The sequence below is a fragment of the Dermochelys coriacea genome, chromosome 2, assembly GCF_009764565.3.
Source record: "Dermochelys coriacea isolate rDerCor1 chromosome 2, rDerCor1.pri.v4, whole genome shotgun sequence".
Lineage (NCBI taxonomy): Eukaryota > Metazoa > Chordata > Testudines > Dermochelyidae > Dermochelys > Dermochelys coriacea.
Genome location: NC_050069.1, coordinates 121273229 through 121287665, shown reverse-complemented (window position 1 = coordinate 121287665; position 14437 = coordinate 121273229). Strand labels below are relative to the sequence as shown.

The 14437-nt window shown below is 46.1% G+C and overlaps 1 protein-coding gene across 2 annotated transcripts; it reads right to left on the bottom strand.

The window, feature by feature from the left end:
* Positions 1–2605: 2605 nt before the first annotated feature.
* LOC119850756 (tubulin beta-2 chain) lies at positions 2606–6606 on the bottom strand. 2 transcript variants are annotated; one of them, XM_043508388.1, is made up of 5 exons: positions 6494–6606; positions 6333–6445; positions 4594–4702; positions 4151–4261; positions 2606–3895 (listed from the first exon to the last, which is right to left on the bottom strand). In XM_043508388.1, the coding sequence occupies exons 2-5, from the start codon at positions 6387–6389 to the stop codon at positions 2835–2837; spliced, it is 1338 nt and encodes a 445-aa protein (XP_043364323.1). In that variant the 5' UTR covers positions 6390–6445; positions 6494–6606; the 3' UTR covers positions 2606–2834. The 2 variants fall into 2 exon arrangements, with proteins under 2 accessions (XP_043364323.1, XP_038245183.1); XM_038389255.2 differs by lacking the exon at positions 6494–6606 and having other exon boundaries at positions 6333–6475.
* Between the last annotated feature and the right edge of the window lie 7831 nt (positions 6607–14437).

Below are 14437 nucleotides of genomic sequence, written 5' to 3'. Positions count from 1 at the left end.
CTTCTCTTCTTTGGGAGGTTTGGCAAAACCCAAACAGGACAGCGAACCGTCAAAGGAGTAGGAAGGCATGCTGCTTTCTAGCAAATGAGCAGTACTGAAAGCATCACTACTTAGTAGGCTAATTCCCCGTAACCCTTATCTCATGGACATATTGATGATGCTAAAATAGAATGGAAGACTAAACACACTGAGGGCGAATGAGAGTTGTAACCATCACAGCTATAGTAAGTAGAACCATACTGCCACCAATTTTTAGCTACATATGATTTGAGTCACAGGGATGACTGAGATTACAGACTGTGCCTGAATGGAGGAATAGTCTACCCCCTTTGCATAGTTATCCTCTCTGTAATTTCCACAAGGCAACCATCCCTAAAAAGGAAAGTGCTGGCCCTTCTACACCACCCCCAATTTCCAGGCAACACAGGCAGCATTGTACCCTCTAACACTGTTAGAGCAGGCGTGAAAGCAGACAAGATTTCAAGTGCAGCCCCACCAGGCCATTCAAAAGGAGGGTTACTTTGACAACCAAAGCAGCCTACTTTTATGTGATTTTTATTAAGAGTGCAAGAGTGGGTGTGTAGTGCAATGAGTTACTAGAACCACCTTAACCATAACACTGCTGTGGTATAAGAGGTACAACAAGTGGTTTTGCTAGAAGGCATGATCTAACAGCTGTACAGGAACCGCCCCCATTGAATGATGCATCCCCCTCCCTGTGGTTTAGAATAATAAGTTGAACTCTAAGACAGGGGGTGGGGAAGTAAATAAATCATCTACCTTTAAAACAAAGCCTAAGGCTCTCATGAGGCCCAAGGTAATTGAGGTTGAGTAAGAGGCACTATAACTTAGTGTATAAAGCATCACAACAGCACAGCTAGAGCTGTGTGCATAGACACAGTGGTGTAAAATAGTAAGGTAAAAAACAGTGTTAAATACCGATAGGGGGCTCACACTTAGTCAAGAGAGATTAGCGTGACCAAGCATTTCACGAAAGGCCAGAGAGCAGGCCTTTTGGTTTGTGCTCTAAGCTCAGGAGAAATTGAGCTCAATATCTTAAGGGCCCTTATTAAGCAACAGTGGGAGTGTTTCTGTTATTGCCTACTATTATGCCACCGTCATTTTGACTTTCTCCCTGAAGAGGAAGGCTGTGTCAAGTAAAGTTTGAATAAAGAGAAACACTGAAACAAAATATTTGAATGCATTGTTGTACTTGCCACCTTAATGAGAATTGTTGACATGAAAAGTCTTAATGTGTAAAAGAGCTGCTCCCTGCAGTAATGACAGATAAATAGCCACTTTGGGCAGGTTCTGTCTCCAACATCTTACATTGCTGGTTTGGATTTACTCCAGTTTAGGGAGCCCCCCCAAAAGCCCTCTACCCCTGGAGCCCCTTAGGATGTGTTATAGGGTCACTGGTCCCCTTGCAATTTTCACCCTCAGGTTACCTATGGCCTTTAGGAGCAAATGCCTTTTAACTCTTCCCCCCTACACACATCCCCAACTGAAGGAGAATAATTTAGAAGGCTCCTGCCTCCTCCGACCTTCCTGTGAAAGTCAAACTGCATTTCTTTTTGCATTTACTATTAAAGTTACAGCCAGCAGGAATTCTGCAGAGGTTTAGATCTAGTGTGGGATACAGCCATTCGTAGGGTTCTTTTAAAAAAAAAATCTGCTGCAAGAGGGTAGTTAAGTTCTGTTTTGATTATGTTGCGTATAACCTTCAAGCAAGTCGTACTAGAATGATCCAGTTTGGCCAGAAGCTTAGCATGTTGGTGAGTTGGCTTAGCTGCTATTTGGGAAAGTGTTCACCTTTGAGAACAAGAATTAATTGCCTGAACAGCTCTTTGGGCATGAACATACCCTCTCAACCATGACTACAATATTGCTAATGCAATTCTAACCTCCTGCCTCTCTGCATACACTTTTCCCATTTCACAAATGGGAACTGGGCTGTTCAGGATCATTCGAGTCATGGAGAGGTGAAGCTGTCCAGCATGCTGGAAGCCCTGTAACAAGTGCATTAAGAAGAGCTCTTGAATGACAAGGGAAGGCTGCAGGCACACTGTGAAATCAGTTTTAACAAGTTAATACTGTATAGCTGACCTCACTATCATGTATTCCTGTAAACAGAAGTTGCAAGATCCTTGAGTGAAGTGTCTTGTTTCTATTAGTCAAAGCAACCTTTCCAACAATAGATTGGTTGTTTGACTTTTACACTAGGGCACTGCATATTTTTTTTTTTTTTTTTTTTTTTACTTACATGATCTCCAAAATTATCTTAATTACTAGAACAAATTTATTTGAGCATAAGCTTTCATGAGCTACAGCTCACTCACGAAAGCTTATGCTCAAATAAATTTGTTAGTCTCCAAGATGCCACAAGTACTCCTTTTCTTTTTGCAAATAGAGACTAACACGGCTGCTATTCTGAAACCAATTACTAGAATGTCAGTGCAAGTGATCTGATCCCTTGTTTACTGATACATAACTTAAGGCTATTTGCCAATCACACCCATAATTTAATGTAAGACTGCAATTAGGAAGCTAGTTCCAGCTCTGCTTTTCTTGGTCTGAGAGGAGAGAAATAAGTCTAAGACACCACTTGGAACACAGATGCCTTTTATATTTGAGACGTTAACCATTTAAACAGAAGATTTTTTAGAGTTACTTTTGCAACTACTGTTACATTGTCAAGGTTACAAAACTGACAACAGAGGCAACAGTGGAGGGTACCAAAGGACATAATAAAGCATGCTTCACCACAACTGTGAACAGACTTCATTCCGAACACTTGCCTGCCTTTACTAAAGATTTTCCTAAGCCTTTTTATCTTAAGCCTCATCCTCCTCTCCTTCCTCTTCAAATTCCCCTTGCTCATCAGCAGTGGCATCTTGGTATTGCTGATATTCTGATACCAGGTCATTCATGTTGCTCTCTGCTTCAGTGAACTCCATCTCATCCATGCCCTCACCAGTGTACCAGTGCAAGAAAGCCTTACGCCGGAACATGGCCGTGAACTGCTCAGAGATTCTCTTGAATAGCTCCTGAATGGCTGTGCTGTTCCCAATGAAAGTGGCAGACATTTTGAGGCCGCGGGGGGGAATGTCACAGACAGCCGTCTTGACATTATTGGGGATCCATTCAACAAAGTAGCTGCTGTTTTTGTTCTGGACATTGAGCATCTGCTCATCCACCTCCTTCATGGACATTCGGCCACGGAATATTGCTGCCACAGTCAGGTAGCGGCCATGGCGTGGATCACAGGCTGCCATCATGTTTTTAGAATCAAACATCTGCTGCGTTAGCTCTGGCACCGTCAGAGCCCGGTACTGCTGGCTGCCACGGCTAGTTAGCGGGGCAAACCCTGGCATGAAGAAGTGCAGACGGGGGAAAGGCACCATATTAACTGCCAGCTTGCGGAGATCAGCATTCAGCTGTCCGGGAAATCGGAGGCAGGTCGTCACGCCACTCATGGTGGCAGAGACCAGGTGGTTGAGGTCCCCATAGGTAGGGGTTGTGAGTTTCAGCGTGCGGAAGCAAATGTCATACAAGGCTTCATTGTCAATACAGTAGGTTTCATCTGTATTTTCCACCAACTGGTGGACAGAAAGGGTGGCATTATAGGGTTCAACCACTGTGTCTGACACCTTCGGAGATGGCATTACACTGAAGGTGTTCATGATACGGTCTGGGTACTCCTCCCTAATTTTGCTGATGAGGAGAGTTCCCATCCCAGACCCTGTGCCACCACCTAGAGAATGGGTCAGCTGGAAACCCTGTAGACAGTCACAGCTTTCAGATTCCTTCCTTACCACATCCAGGACAGAGTCCACTAGCTCAGCTCCCTCTGTGTAGTGGCCTTTTGCCCAGTTGTTTCCAGCACCACTCTGACCTGGAAGGTGGAGTGGAAAGATGCCGTTTTAGTCACCAGAATATGAAGAAGTTTCACATGCTCTGTTTAGGACAGAACATTATTTATATTACAGCAGTACTAGGAACTCCTAGCAAGGATGAGGGCTCTATTGTGCCAAGTACCATGCAAGTTTCACAGAGCTATGAAAATTTTGTGTTAGTTTTAGGTACAGAGTGGGTGTTCAATTTAAAGCTTTATGACAATAGTAAGCCATAGATACATACAATTACATACCAAAGACAAAGTTGTCAGGTCTGAAGATCTGGCCAAATGGTCCAGATCTGACAGAGTCCATTGTGCCAGGCTCCAAGTCAACAAGGATTGCACGGGGTACATACTTATTACCTGTGGGAGGAATAAACGGCAGATTACAGACTTTGCAGTCAGCTATTTAACAAATGGGCTACTGTGCTCCTCAGAATTCACTGGAGACAGACTGCTGCTGCCCAGACAAGTGAAGAAATGGTATTTAAAAAGAACAGCCTTGAGTGAAGTGACAACTTGAATTTGAAGTAGGCATTAAAGCTTTGCCAAGGATTTAGCAGAAATTCAGAGGGAGCATTTTACCGAGCGTAGAATGCACTGAAATTACTTACATATACTTCTGATGCACATATGTGCTTTAGAACATTTAGTTTTGATTTCAGGAGGACACAGAACCATAAACAAAAAGTTACCAGAGGCTTCATTGTAGTAAACGTTGATCCTTTCTAGCTGCAAGTCACTGTCTCCATGGTAGCTGCCAGTGGGGTCAATGCCATGCTCATCACTGATGACCTCCCAAAACTGAAAAGTGGTTTTGAAAAGGGCAGTTAATAATTGTATTAGGCTGTCAGCTGTGTGACCTCCCCCCCCCCCTCCCTCCACATACTGGCAACAGGCCTTTTAATGCTCTACAGCAGCATTTCTCAAACTGGGGTCCTCGAAGGGACTCCAGGGGTCTGCAGGCCCCACTAAGAAACTCCTCCCCCTCCCTGGCACACCTCCAGCATGCTGGGGAACAGGCTCACCTGTCCTGGCTCCCCCACATTTCTGGAAGTGGCATGCACAGCCCTGTGGCCAGCAGAGAGGGGGTCATGGCATCTACTGCCCCCTCCTCGAGCACCAACTCCGCAGCTCCTATTGGCCAGGAACTGCAGACAACGGGAGCTGTGGGGGTGGTGCCTGCAGACAGGGGCAGCGCATGGAGACCCCCCCTCACCTGCTAGAGATGCATACCAGTTGCTTTTAGGAGCAGTGTGAGGTAAGCCCCTCACCCCCTCCACACACATCAACCCCTGCCCAGCCCAGAACCCACACCCTGCACCCCTCCCACATGGCAACCCCCTGCCCTAGCCCAGAGCCCTCACCCAAACTCCCTCCCCCAGCCTGCACTCCGCATCCCCTCCTGCACCCAACCCCCTCCCCCAGCCCAGAGTTTGCACCCGCACCCCCTCCCATACTTCAACCCCTTGCGCCAGCTCCTGCGCTGCTCAGCCCCTCCCATACCCCAAACCCCTGCCCCAGCCTAGTGAAAGTGAGGGTGGGGGAGAGCAAGCAATGGAAGGAGGGGGGGATGAAGTGAGTGGGGGCCTGGCCTCAGAGAAGGGGTGGGGCAGGGGCACGGGCATGACCCAGGGGGAAGGGGGCAGGGCTGAGCAGGGAGGGGGGGGGCTGAAAATTTTTAAGTCAAAACGGGGGGTCCTCAGGTTGCTAAAGTTTGAGAAGCCCTGATCTACATCCCTGCCCCCCCCCCTTCCTGTAGCGTGTGGCCAGGGGGCTGACCGAGGCAATAACTGCGGCAGGATGACTGACAGCCGCCAAGGCGTCTCGCCATCCGAAGCAGCTGAAGGTGCAGAGCCACAATGAGAGCGCATCAATGATGGGGAAGACCAGCGGCAACGGATTTAAGAGTCACCAGCAAGTGCGAGCGCCGTTCATTCAGACTCCTCCAGACGCAGGGCAGGAGACGGGGGCGGGGGGGGGGTAGATGGCTCGGGGGGGCCGCAACGCCCTGGACAGGGAGCAGGAGGGCGTGGCGAGCACGCGAGGCTGGAGAAGTCGCACCCCCGCGTGCAAAGGGCGAGGCGGCCGGAGCTGGGCTTGCGGCTGCGCCAGCGAGAGGGGCTGTGATCCAGGGCACGGCAGCCAGGCTGCGCGAAGAGAGGACTCCCCGCCGCCCCCGGACTCGCCGAGGCTCTCGGCGGCTCTGAGCCAAGACGACGCAGGTCAAGCCCTAAAGCGTTGCATTGTTTGGACACAAACCAACCAGGCGCTAAAGCAGCCGCCTCTCGGAAGGAGGCTCCGCTTGCTGGACAGTGACCGTGACATAAAACGGCGCAGCCAGGGAGCGGGCAGCAAGGCGAGCGGAGCATTAATTAACTCCAGCCCCAGGGCGAGGGTCACAACAAGCGGGGCCCCCGCCCCCGCCCTTTACCTTGGCTCCGATCTGGTTCCCGCACTGGCCAGCCTGGATGTGCACGATCTCACGCATGGCGCCCGAGTCACACGGCCCCAAACACCCTCTGCCTCCGGCTGGCGACTGCTACGACGGCTGCGGCGGCGGCGGCGGCGGCGGCGGCGGCTGCTGCTGCTGCTGCTGCTGCTCCCTGGCTGGCGCTGGCTCCGGCACCTGCAGCTGCGAGCGCTGAGCCGCGCGGCCCCCCCAGCTCCTCCTTTTATAGAGGGGGCCTGCTGGCCCCGCCCCCTCCAGTCACGGGCCCGCTCCCCGCCGCCCTGCTCAAGCGGGTGATGTAATGCCGGGGCGGGGCCTAGCGGTGTGCGGCTGCTGCATTGTCCCCTGGGCGCGGGAGACCGGGGGGCTTGGAGGGAGCCATCGCGGGGGGCGGAGTGGGGAGCTGCAGCCTCAGCAGCGGGGAGGGGGCTTGTCACAGGGGCAACGAGCGTCTCCCGCTCCCCCAGGGCCCCCTGTGCCGAGCGAGACTAGCGCTGCAGGAGCAGGGTGCGGAGCAGCGCCCCGCTCTCCCCCAGCCCTGGCGAGACGGCCCCAGCCTCTGCACCCTCCACCTAGTACCATTCACGGACACTGTATAACGCGGAGATCAAAGGGAACCCTGCGGGCAGGTAGCTCCAGGCAAACTGGACAGAGGGAAATCTCTCCCTTGCAGTACAAGAGAAGCCTTGATAGCGTAAGTGCTTTTCTGTCGCTTACACAAAAGAGTGCACTGAAGCCAGGCTGTGCGAATGGAAGACGTTAACCTGTTTCGGACATAGATCGATCCATCCGCACCCGCCTTCCTCAGCCTTTCGTTTCTTAAGCAGCTCCCTTTGCTGCAGCATCAAACACTGCAAGGTGCTGGGGGAGGAGGAAGGAGACGAGTTCGCTGCAATTCTACACACCCCCTTCCACGTCTGAGAGCCCTCCTGTATTTACAGAACAATGGCTGTGTGATCCCCCAAATGTCCTTCGTAGTCCCATGGGGTGATCGCCAAACTCGGACCCTTCAAGAGCCGCTAGATACAAGTGTGAGGCTTACAAGTGGTTTTTAATATACATCCGGTTTTCTTGAGGGACCCATCCTCCTACCTGGTGGAAAACAGGGACCGCTCCAGGATCAATAGAGGAAAATGGGCTCTGTCTGAGACATGGCTCGGGCTGGATAGGCTGCATGCAGTTGTGTGATACCTAGCCTGTTTTTCAATGAGTGTTCAAATGTCAGCTCTACTGTCATTTGATTATTTTATTTTTGCTGCAGAGGAGAGTAGATTAAAGGGGTTTTAATAAGCTCGTCAGTTTCGTGGAACAAAAGAACAATGAAAAAGGATACTAGAAAGAAACATTGCTGCTTATTAACATATCCATCCCCACAAATACACACATACACCGTACATGCAATTAGCTGTTTGCCGATAGGTGTGTCCAGGGAGGAGCTAAGGGATCTGTAAGGAGATCAGAGACCATTGTCAGTACTGATTCTTCTGAAACTTAACAAAACACTTCACAACCTGATCTGCATACAATCCAATTTAAAAATATTCACCACCATATACCTTTTTTTTTTTCTTTTTTTTTTTTTTGCATTTAGACCTTCCTCACTGGAATGAGACATTGGATCATTTTGAAACAGCCTGCAGAAAATTGGATCAACCGCAGTGAGACTTTAAACCGGTTCATTTAAACAAAGCAGGATTTTTTTTCCTCCGCAGAGGTTATGTTACTAATGGCTTTTTTATTATTATTTTCCTTTTCAAATCTTGGCCCTATTTCCAGATATTCCATGAGTAATGCTGCCTGATGTTTTCTAGGTGATGAGGTCAGCTTTTCATATTTCAATAACAGAGACTGCATTTAATCCTCCTAGCTGCTCCCTAGCAATGTAACATTGACCTCTGTCCACATGCCAGGCAGCTATTTGCGATCGTCGTGCACAAAACATAGACTAAATTTTCTTGTTGCATAGCTTCATCTGACCTCTGCTGCAAAACCGATCAAACTGTAGCAAACCTGTAGCGGTTTGTCATGTTGTTGCAGATTTACACTACGCTATCAGAGCATGAGGGACCGAAGAAGGTGGGAAGTTGAATGTGTGTGATACTGTAGTCTATAATTGTTTCATCAGGTTGCTTGCTTTTATTTTTTTATCACAGTACATCAATATCCTGATTACTGGGAGAACTCCAAATATGTCAGATGGGGCAGGATGAACAAATGATTCAATAGTGAAAGTGGTAATAATGCAAGACAGAGAGATCGAACCTCTGAAAGCGTGTAGGAGCAGTATCTTTTATGCTGCAGCTGCGCTAGGAATGTTTTTCTGTGCTCAGCAAATCATGTAGGATACCAATATTATGGTCTATTTCACTTTACATTTCGTTTGATGTCCACATGTATAGTTATTTTGCTGTGAATTTCCATTTTAGAGATTAAATAAACCCAGAGCCCAAACGCATATACTGTTTCAATATTATAGGATTAGGAAATAGCCTTTCCCCTCAGATTTTAGCAAATCTTTATATTAATAAATCTGCCGGATATTCCACTGGCATGAAAATGCACCAGAGTCCAGAATTTACATCAGCATTTTGCTACATTTTTTTTTCCTTTTCTTTGTTCTGTTCTCCAATCATTGTCAATGACGAATCCTTCCAAATCTTCCTTATACAGTTCAGTACGCCTAAATATTGAATATTGCAGATCGGATGTGATGTTCTAAGGTGTTCTGCAGAGCACTGTTAGGATATCCACTTGTTTCTTTTGGCGTCCCTTCCTTTAAAAGCCATTCAACTTCCAATCTGGTCTGATTGAAAGCTGCTGAGTTGGGTTTTATCTTTAATAAGTGATTTCAAAGACATTAGATCGCTTACATTCCCTGTAAAAATCTGCTTTTACAGGTCTAAACCCAGCAGCAATTTAATTATCTGGTTGACTACACTTACAAACTATGTGTAGTTTTAATTCCAAGCAAACATTTTTGTGGCAGGTTAAGCATATATTCTACATGTAATTCTTATAATTACATTCCTAAAAATAATTTCCATTTTATTAAGCCTATTTTCACCAGACCACTAGATGCTTCAGGTGACGATTCAGAATAATGTTTACATAGATTATTCACAGTAGACACTGTATTGTAGCTATGTATACTGTACTAAAAAAAAGACTGCAGCTTGCAGCACAATTAGTGCAAATTTAATTGTATAATTGGGAGGAGTTTGCAATAGTTGTGTTACCAATGCTAAACGTTATGCTGGGTCCCATAAATTGCATATTGGCTAGCTACTGGCAGAACTATCAACATTTGAATGTGCAAAAGTGTATACAATATATACATTCTATTAATGTATGCATAATTATGTGTATAAACAGGTTTTCGGTATTAAGGTCAAACTGATTATTTACAACCCCACTGAATCACAAATCTGAGCCTAGGTTTTCATAAAATATACATCCCAAATACAAGTATTTCTGAGCTAAAAATTCCAAAGGGAAATGCTGACCTTTAAGATCCCCCACACCTACTTTTAGTTCATCCCTGAAGAGACAGAGGCCAAATTTTGAACTAATCCAAGAAAACAATTGAGTAAATACCGGAAGGGGAAAAACCCACCCAGGTATTTACTCCTAAAAATGAACACTAAGAATAAACTCAGATTAGTGGATGGGAGGGAATTAAATACCAGATATTACAACCTTCTATGTAAGGGCTGTATTTGAAACCCATTGAAATGAATGAGAATCTTTCCATTGACTTTGGGTCTCTCTCTCTCAATCGAAACTCTGCCCACAGCTCTGACGCTCAGTCTGGCCACACATTCAATCAAATTCCTCCTGCTGCAGTTTCCTAGGCAACCAACGTAGCCTCAGAAGCAGCCTGCACAAAAAGGAGGGGAACAAAAAACCTCTGCAACATTTTCACTCTTGTCGTTCTTTTCCCATCATTTAAAAGCATTGCAAACGCAGGAGTGGGAAAATTGCTGCAGGATAAAGCAAAGGGCTGGCCATAGGGTTATACTTTTATCCCCACTGTACTCATGAAAGGAGGACTAAGATGATGTCACTTGAGAGTTTACCTAATGAAGCTCAGAGGATCAACCTGGTTTTATCCACTTTACCCTTCCCCCTACCCTTCTCTTCCATGGCTACCATCCTTCCAGCTGAGACAGGCTGGATGTGATCCCTTTCTGACCCTGCTGCTTCATCACTTGAAATGTTCCCTGTTGAGAGAGAGACTTGACTGTCCCTTCCAGGTTCTGAGAGAGTTGCAAAGGCCCTTTTGATCCAGGTAATAAAAGATCAGGAGAGAGAATCAGTCTTACTTCATAGTAACTAAATAATCCCTGCCTCATACAGCAGCACAGTTTGTGGTGCATGTTGCAGTGTCAGTCAGAAAGGGCTCCATTTCCCTCTACTGGGGAAAATATATTTCTGTCCTCTTATGCTGTGATGCATTCCTGAAATTCTTCAAAGGAGGGAGCTGACACAAAGGTCTTTGGGCTGTGGATTGTGGGTCTTAATATAGGGCGCAGTCCTGAGTTACCCTGTATTGTTTTTTTTTAAACTTGTTTCTTAATATTTGTACTGAAGGAGTGCCCAAAGTCAGGATCAGGAGCCCACTGTGCTAGGCCACCAACATTGGTCTGCCCCAAACAAACAGCCTGTATTCCCAGAATCTTACTGTTCAAATATGTATGACATATGACAGATGGGGGAATGGACCAAAACATGCAAGCATAGACCCCCCCCCACTTCTGAAATCTGATCTTCATAGCTGGACGCCTATGTCTGTGCAAATTCCCCATTGACTTCAGTGGGACTGCATGAGTGAATAATGGTCTGCCCATGTGGATCAAATTGCAGAGCCTAAATCAGGGTGATTTTAGGTTTAAAATTTCAATACATATAAATTAACCTTAACTTTCACCTTGTGAAATTATAGGTTTTCCTGTCACTCCATGCCTAATTTCTATGTATTAATGTTTACAATATATTACTTTACTTTCACAAATAAACACAACCTTTTAGTCCAGCTGTTACACCTCTGCTCACTAATTTTTTGCTTTAAGATAACAATACAGAATTCCCCTCCCATGACAAAGCCCAGCCAAAGCTCTGAGCCAAAACCCCACCCAATATCTATTGAGATGGGAATCCCCAGTCTCACTTGGAAAGCTCTCATGTGTCTTCTTGTCAATAGAAACAGAACACACAGATGTCACTGGGAAGATTGTAGGTGTGCAGTAGAAGCCAACTGGGGTTCCCAGGGCACTCTGCATTGCCCAGGATGTGCTCACAGAGCGAACACAGTACTTTCCAGAATGTGTTAAGTCCAACAAAGGATTGTTATGTATTGACTTGTTTATCCATTATTTACTAAGTGTCAAAGAAGTGCCCTTATTTGGGCAAGTGATAATACAAGGGTCCAATAATGTCTCAGCCTATATGTAGCAACTGAGAATATAAGCCACAGAAAAATGTCTAGGAGGAATTGGAAATGCTTTCCCTGGCTAGGCAGGTATTGAACAGTTAGAGTCAGAGAGCAGTCAGTTTAGGGGCAGAGTTTCCATGGTTTTCCCTAGGCCTCCCATTGACAAACGACTCTTTGCGGTAATAAATCTCATAGCCTAATTTACCACAAAGCACAGTGAGGAATTATATTGATGGTGTGGTGTACCAGTCAATAGAAGAAATGATTTTTTTATTCCTATGTGCAGTGCTCTCCTGGTATAAATACGAATAAGATTCCAGTATCAATACACATGAGCTGCTGATACAGCTGTTTCTAGATTCCTGGGGAACAAATTTGCTGTGTGTGAAAAAACAAGGCATGAATAATAATAACATTCACCTCCTATTCTGGGTTATTCTTGGTGCTTTATCTCATAATCAGGTATTTGTTTGTAATTTAAATGAGACTGGGCAAATCTGATCCTTATCTGCATGGCTTGAGAAATTGAGTAAAACTACTTTAGGAACAGGAGATGTGGACTGAATTCTTGGGCAGAAGAAAAACTCTCTTTGTGACTAGAGCCTTTTGGCTTTGACCTTATTTCTGTTTAACCCAAGGATTCTCTTCTTATGCAAAATACTCCAACCTGGGCATCTGGTAGCAAAATACTGTACTGTGACACTGGGCATTCAAGTTCAGAGATACATTTGGTCCATTGCTCCCTGGGCCAGCAGGAGCTAGGAATGCTATTGAAACAGTCATCTTTGTAACTGAGCTAAATGAAGCATTTTTCAGTTCTCCCAAGTTCCTCCCTTCTCTTTTGCTTGTTGCATGGAGTGACTTCAGCTAGCTGCAGGAAGAGTATAGTTATCCACATGTTAACAGTTTTGCAAGGGGACAATTCTGCTGATGAGTTGCATCCAGCAGAAGGTTGTGTGGACATGCTGGTGACACTGATATTGTTGAAAAGGGGATGAAAACTAACCTTCAAATCACTAGCATGCACACAAAACCCTCCAGCTCATTAAAAAAAATCATTATTAAAAACTTTTAGCTTCTCCCTTTGCCCCACAGTTCCCTCTTTTCTACCCATGATTCCTCAGTGAGCTTCCCTTTATCTCCATAGTTCCCTTTTCTGCCTCCACAGTTCTCCAATGTCCTCCCCAACCCCTAACAATACCATCGCTTCCCCTTCCCCTTCTGGAACTGACCCAGATTCCTAGCCACAGAGAGAGAAGTCTCCCCAGCTCTGCTTTACCACCTGTCACTCAGCCTGAGGCAGCAGGAAGCAGATCTGGGAGCAGGCTAGCTGCAGCCGAGAAAGGCAGAGTTCAGGGGCCACTGAGCAGGTGTTGCTTTACTCTGAGCATAGCAGTCTTGTGTTCACACAGTCCCAGGGTATTAGCAAGGTCTTCCATTACCTGGGATTGGTTTACAGAAGCTGGCAGAGTCCTAGTCAAACTGAGGCTTGGGGTGTACCTAAAACTTAGGTCAACGTCATGCAGTATGTGTGTGTGTGTGTTTGTTTGTTTGTTTGTTAGTTTAAGCCAACCTAACCCCCGGTGTAAACACTGCTAGAATGATGGAGAATTCTTCTGTGGACCTACCTACCCCCTGACGAGAGGGTGGATTTACTACAGAGAATAGAAAAAACCCTTCCAGTGCTGTAGCAAGTGGCTATGGTACAGCGGCATGATGCAGTGCTGCAGCTGTGCCACTGTAGCACTCGTAGTGTAGGCATAGCCTCAAACTGCTGGCAGATCTGAAGAGTCAACTCCAGACCATCTCCTTATGCTGTAGGAGTTGGTCTTCCAGGAGAGTCGGGGTGAAATAGAAGGAGGCAGGGAGGAGGGTGGAGACACAGGGCCTCTATATGTGAATGGCCTTTGCTGTGTTAGATCTGAGTCTCAGTGGGAAACTGAATTTTGGAGACTTGTCTTCCAGTGGGTGCGGTTCTGTGTAACTGAATGATCCATCAGGCAGAAACTCATGAGTCCAAACTTGCAGTGTTTCCTGTTCCCTCTGTACAATTAATGTGCATACTTACTTATTAAGGGCCTGATCCAACGCCCAGTGAAGTCAATGGGCATTTTTCTATTTATTTCAATGGACATTGGATCAGGTCCTGAATGCACTAAAGGTATTATTCCCAAATGCAGTGAATTCCTCTTATCCTGATTTTTCTATTTGTCATTCACTACAGTATTTCAGGACAATTTCCGCCTGATTTGTGTCTGCTCCATGAAAAATGCATAACAGATGCATGTCACATGGAACTCAGGGCATACACATGCATAAAAATTTCTGCTGAGCAGAGCTGCTTCTGTGATTCCATAGCTATGCCAGCAGCTTGTCACATCACCCTTTGCAGATAAGAAGACAAGTTGAAAAGGAGGGAGGGTGTGTGATTTCTGGCATTTTCTGTGCAGCAGAAGGGAAAATCATATTTATCAGCTAAGAGTTCAATGATGTGACTCAAGATTTTTGAAGTGAGATATGCAGCCAAATTAAACCTTTTGGAATTCTGCCCATTAATCATTTAAAGGAGATAGCGTAAAGACCAAATTCTTCTCTCATTATACCAGCTTAAATAGGTAGCAACTCCCTTGACTTCTATGGATTTACTCCAGAGTGC